At 52.3% G+C, this 5,345-nt stretch overlaps 1 protein-coding gene across 1 annotated transcript; it reads left to right on the forward strand.

Annotated features, from left to right (window-relative positions):
* Positions 1-4,285: 4,285 nt before the first annotated feature.
* Positions 4,286-5,077, forward strand: LOC119954797 (tyrosinase-like). The gene has a single exon (XM_038780340.1). The coding sequence runs from the start codon at positions 4,286-4,288 to the stop codon at positions 5,075-5,077; it is 792 nt and encodes a 263-aa protein (XP_038636268.1).
* Positions 5,078-5,345: the final 268 nt, after the last annotated feature.

Genomic DNA, 5,345 nt, shown 5'->3' on the forward strand with positions numbered 1-5,345 from the left:
AAGCTGTGAGGATACAAAGCTGGGTGGGAGTGTAAGCTGTGAGGGGGATACAAAGCTGGGTGGGAGTGTAAGCTGTGAGGATACAAAGCTGGGTGGGAGTGTAAGCTGTGAGGATACAAAGCTGGGTGGGAGTGTAAGCTGTGAGGAGGATACAAAGCTGGGTGGGAGTGTAAGCTGTGAGGATACAAAGCTGGGTGGGAGTGTAAGCTGTGAGGAGGATACAGAGCTGGGTGGGAGTGTAAGCTGTGAGGGGGATACAAAGCTGGGTGGGAGTGTAAGCTGTGAGGAGGATACAAAGCTGGGTGGAAGTGTAAGCTGTGAGGATACAAAGCTGGGTGGGAGTGTAAGCTGTGAGGATACAAAACTGGGAGGGAGTGTAAGCTGTGAGGATACAAAGCTGGGTGGGAGTGTAAGCTGTGAGGGCACAAAGCTGGGTGGGAGTCTAAGCTGTGAGGATACAAAACTGGGTGGGAGTGTAAGCTGTGAGGATACAAAGCTGGGTGGGAGTGTAAGCTGTGAGGGGGATACAAAGCTGGGTGGGAGTGTAAGCTGTGAGGATACAAAGCTGGGTGGGAGTGTAAGCTGTGAGGAGGATACAAAGCTGGGTGGGAGTGTAAGCTGTGAGGAGGATACAAAGCTGGGTGGGAGTGTAAGCTGTGAGGAGGCTACAAAGCTGGGTGGGAGTGTAAGCTGTGAGGATACAAAGCTGGGTGGGAGTGTAAGCTGTGAGGTGGATACAAAGCTGGGTGGGAGTCTAAGCTGTGAGGATACAAAGCTGGGTGGGAGTGTAAGCTGTGAGGAGGATACAAAGCTGGGTGGGAGTGTAAGCTGTGAGGATACAAAGCTGGGTGGGAGTGTAAGCTGTGAGGAGGATACAAAGCTGGGTGGGAGTGTAAGCTGTGAGGAGGATACAAAGCTGGGTGGGAGTGTAAGCTGTGAGGATACAAAGCTGGGTGGGAGTGTAAGCTGTGAGGGGGATACAAAGCTGGGTGGGAGTGTAAGCTGTGAGGATACAAAGCTGGGTGGGAGTGTAATCTGTGAGGAGGATACAAAGCTGGGTGGGAGTGTAAGCTGTGAGGATACAAAGCTGGGTGGGAGTGTAAGCTGTGAGGATACAAAGCTGGGTGGGAGTGTAATCTGTGAGGAGGATACAAAGCTGGGTGGGAGTGTAAGCTGTGAGGATACAAAGCTGGGTGGGAGTGTAAGCTGTGAGGAGGATACAAAGCTGGGTGGGAGTGTAAGCTGTGAGGAGGCTACAAAGCTGGGTGGGAGTGTAAGCTGTGAGGTGGATACAAAGCTGGGTGGGAGTGTAAGCTGTGAGGGGGATACAAAGCTGGGAGGGAGTGTAAGCTGTGAGGAGGATACAAAGCTGGGTGGGAGTGTAAGCTGTGAGGATACAAAGCTGGGTGGGAGTGTAAGCTGTGAGGAGGATACAAAGCTGGGTGGGAGTGTAAGCTGTGAGGATACAAAGCTGGGTGGGAGTGTAAGCTGTGAGGATACAAAGCTGGGTGGGAGTGTAAGCTGTGAGGGGGATACAAAGCTGGGTGGGAGTGTAAGCTGTGAGGATACAAAGCTGGGTGGGAGTGTAATCTATGAGGGGGATACAAAGCTGGGAGGGAGTGTAAGCTGTGAGGATACAAAGCTGGGTGGGAGTGTAATCTATGAGGGGGATACAAAGCTGGGTGGGAGTGTAATCTATGAGGGGGATACAAAGCTGGGAGGGAGTGTAAGCTGTGAGGATACAAAGCTGGGTGGGAGTGTAAGCTGTGAGGATACAAAGCTGGGAGGGAGTGTAAGCTGTGAGGATACAAAGCTGGGTGGGAGTGTAATCTATGAGGGGGATACAAAGCTGGGTGGGAGTGTAAGCTGTGTGGATACAAAGCTGGGTGGGAGTGTAAACTGTGAAGATACAAAGCTGGGTGGGAGTGTAAGCTGTGAGGAGGATACAGAGCTGGGTGGGAGTGTAAGCTGTGAGGATACAAAGCTGGGTGGGAGTGTAAGCTGTGAGGATACAAAGCTGGGTGGGAGTGTAAGCTGTGAGGATACAAAGCTGGGTGGGAGTGTAAGCTGTGAGGAGGATACAAAGCTGGGTGGGAGTGTAAGCTGTGAGGAGGATACAAAGCTGGGTGGGAGTGTAAGCTGTGAGGATACAAAGCTGGGTGGGTATTTCCCAGTCAGGATTGTGGTGTGTGTGTGGGTGTGTGTGTCATAGAACACAGAAAAGACCCTTCTGCCCATCGAATCTGCTCCGGTGAAAAACAACCTCCTAACCATTCTAATAACATTTCCCAGCACTTGTCCCATAGCCGTGTCTGCCCCGGGGTCGCAAGCGCATCTCTAAATCCTTCTGAAATGTTCTGAGGGTCTCTGCCTCCACCCCCCTTTCAGGCAGCGAGTTCCAGACTCCCACCCCCCTCTGGGTGAAATGGTTTTTCCCTCACATCCCCTCTAAACCTCCTGCCCCTCACCTTCAATCTCTGCCCCCCTGGTCATTGATCCCTCCACCAAGGGGAAAAGTTACTTCCTGTCTACTCTATCTATGCCCCTCATAATTTTATACATCTCAATCCTGTCCCCCCTCAGTCTCTTCTGCTCCAAGTCTCTCTTCATAACTAACACTCTCCATCCCAGGCAACATCCTGGTAAATCCCCTCTGCACCCTTTCCAGTGGCTACCACATCCCTCCTATAATAAGGATTCCAGAACGGCACACAATACTCTCGCTGTGGCCTAACCAACGTTTTATACAGTTCCAGCACCACCTCCCTGCTCTTAAACTCTCCGCCTAGGCTAATAAAGACAAGTTTACCACAGGCCTTCTGAACCACTGTATCCACCTGCTCTGCTACCTTAAGGGACTGGTGTACGTGCACACCAATGTCCCTCTGATCCTCGGTTATTCCCAGGGTCCTGCCATTTATCCTGTATTCCCCTTGCCTCGTTTGTCCTGCCCAAGCCCACCACCTCACACATATCCGGATTGAACTGCATTTGCCACTGATCAGCCCATCTACCCAACCCGTTATATCCTTCCGTCAGCTAAGGCTACAGGAGGCTGTCGGAGGCTTCAGGAGGCTGTAAGAGGCTACAGGAGGCTACAGGATGCTACAGAAGTCTACTTGAGGCTACATGAGGCTATTGGAGGCTGATGGAGGCTACAGGAGTCTACAGGAGGCTGCGGGATGAAATGAAAATGAAATGAAAATGAAATGAAATGAAAATCACTTATTGTCACAAGTAGGCTTCAAATGAAGTTACTGTGAAAAGCCCCTAGTCGCCACATTCCGGCGCCTGTTCAGGGAGGCTGTTACGGGAATCGAACCGTGCTGCTGGCCTGCTTGCAAAGCCAAATTCTTGCTGTGTTTTATATATGTTAACTACATTCTTATAATAAACTTTGTTTTGAACAAAGTGCCTTGGAAGTCTTAAATTTTTTTTTTAAATTTAGAATATCCAATTAATTTTTTCCAATTAAGGGGCAATTTAGCATGGCCAATCCACCTAAACTGCACATCTTTGGACTGTGGGAGGAAACCGGGGCACCCGGAGGAAACCCACGCAGACACAGGGAGAACGTGCAGACTCCGCACAGACAGTGACCCAAGCCAGGATTTGAGCTTGCGACCCTGGAGCTGTGAAGCAACTGTGCTAACCACTGTGCGACCATGCCGCCCAATTCAATCTCCATCTGAGTCTCCTCCGGAGGTCCCCAGCATCACAGGTGCCAGTCTTCAGCCAATACGATTCACACCGTGTGATATCAAGAAATGGCTGAAGGCGCTGGATACTGCAAAGACTCTGGGGTCTGGCAATATCCCGTCAATTGGACTGAAGACTTGTGCTCCAGAACTTGCCGCACCCCTAGCCAAGCTGTTCCAGTACAGCTGCAACACTGGCATCTACCCGGCAATGTGGGATTTGCCCAAGTATGTCCTGCCCACAAGAAACAGGACAAATCCAACTTGGCCAATTCGAACCCATCAGTCTCTCTCCATCATCAGCAAAGTGATGGAAGGGGTCATCGACAGGGCTATGAAGCAGCACTTACTCAGCAATAACCTTGTCCAGGAGAGAGAAATGGGGATACTAGGGGTAGTAAATTCTGCCAAGCAGGATATTCTTGCTGCATGCCAAGACATCCTTGATGCTAATCTCTGGGGCTGGCTAAGCAATAACTGGGATCATGGGAAGGTGGCAAGGAGGTACTGTAATATAAAGCCGGTGGGATGGGCAGCAGCAGCTCACAGTGCCCACTGGACACAGCGATTCCAGGCTCTCTAACTCAATGGCCCAGGCGTTGGAGCTGGTGTGTGTGCTGCTGCTCCAGGGGTCTGCCCAAGCACAGATCCCCATCCAGTGCGCCAATGACGTGAATCTGGATTCCGGCGAGTGCTGCCCCGTCTTCTGGGGTGACGGCTCGCCGTGCGGCAAAGACTCGGGGCGCGGGACGTGCCAGCAGGTGGTAGACGAGCGTGCGGAGGCGGGGACAGTAGACTTCCGCGTCCGCTGGCCGAGCTATTTCTTCCATCGCCTGTGCGTCTGCAAGGGCAACTACGGGGGCCCGGACTGCGGCGAGTGCCAGTACGGCTGGCAAGGCAAGGGCTGCCAGAAAAGCCGCGTGGTTGTCCGTCGCGACCTGGCGGACATGAACGCAGCCGAGCGGCAGCGTTTCGTCAACGCCCTCCACAAGTCCAAGGTCACGCTCAGCAAACGCTACTCAATCTATGTGAGCGAGAGCTCCGTCCCAAACTCCAGGAGGAGCTTCCAACGCGCCACCGCCTTCAACGTGGCCAACTGGGTTCACTACCTCACCTCCAAGACCCTGAACCAGGCCAACCAACTCCACTTTGCCCATCGTTCCACCGCCTTCCCCGTCTGGCACAGACTCTTCCTCCTGTTCCTGGAGAGCGAGATTAGGAACGTCACTGAAGATGACACCTTCTTCATCCCCGTGTGGTCCTGGGCGGGAAAATCCAACTGTGACGTCTGTACCGACGACCTGTTTGGCAACAGTGGAAGCGACGGGGGTCTCACGGGATCGATATTCCGCTCCTGGGAGGTATGCATAAGACCATAAGATATAGGAGCAGAATGAGGCCACTCGGCCCATTGAGTCTGCTCCGCCATTCAATCATGGCTGATATTTTTCTCATCCCCATTCTCCCCATAACCCCTGATCCCCTTATTAATCAAGAACCTATCTATCTCTGTCTTAAAGACACTCAGTGATTTGGCCTCCACAGCCTTCTGCGGCAGAGTTCCACAGATTCACCACCCTCTGGCTGAAGAAATCCCTCCTCATCTCTGTTTTAAAGGGTCGCCCCAGTTGTCCTCTGCTTCTAGAT

The sequence above is a fragment of the Scyliorhinus canicula genome, chromosome 20, assembly GCF_902713615.1.
Source record: "Scyliorhinus canicula chromosome 20, sScyCan1.1, whole genome shotgun sequence".
Taxonomy (NCBI): domain Eukaryota; kingdom Metazoa; phylum Chordata; class Chondrichthyes; order Carcharhiniformes; family Scyliorhinidae; genus Scyliorhinus; species Scyliorhinus canicula.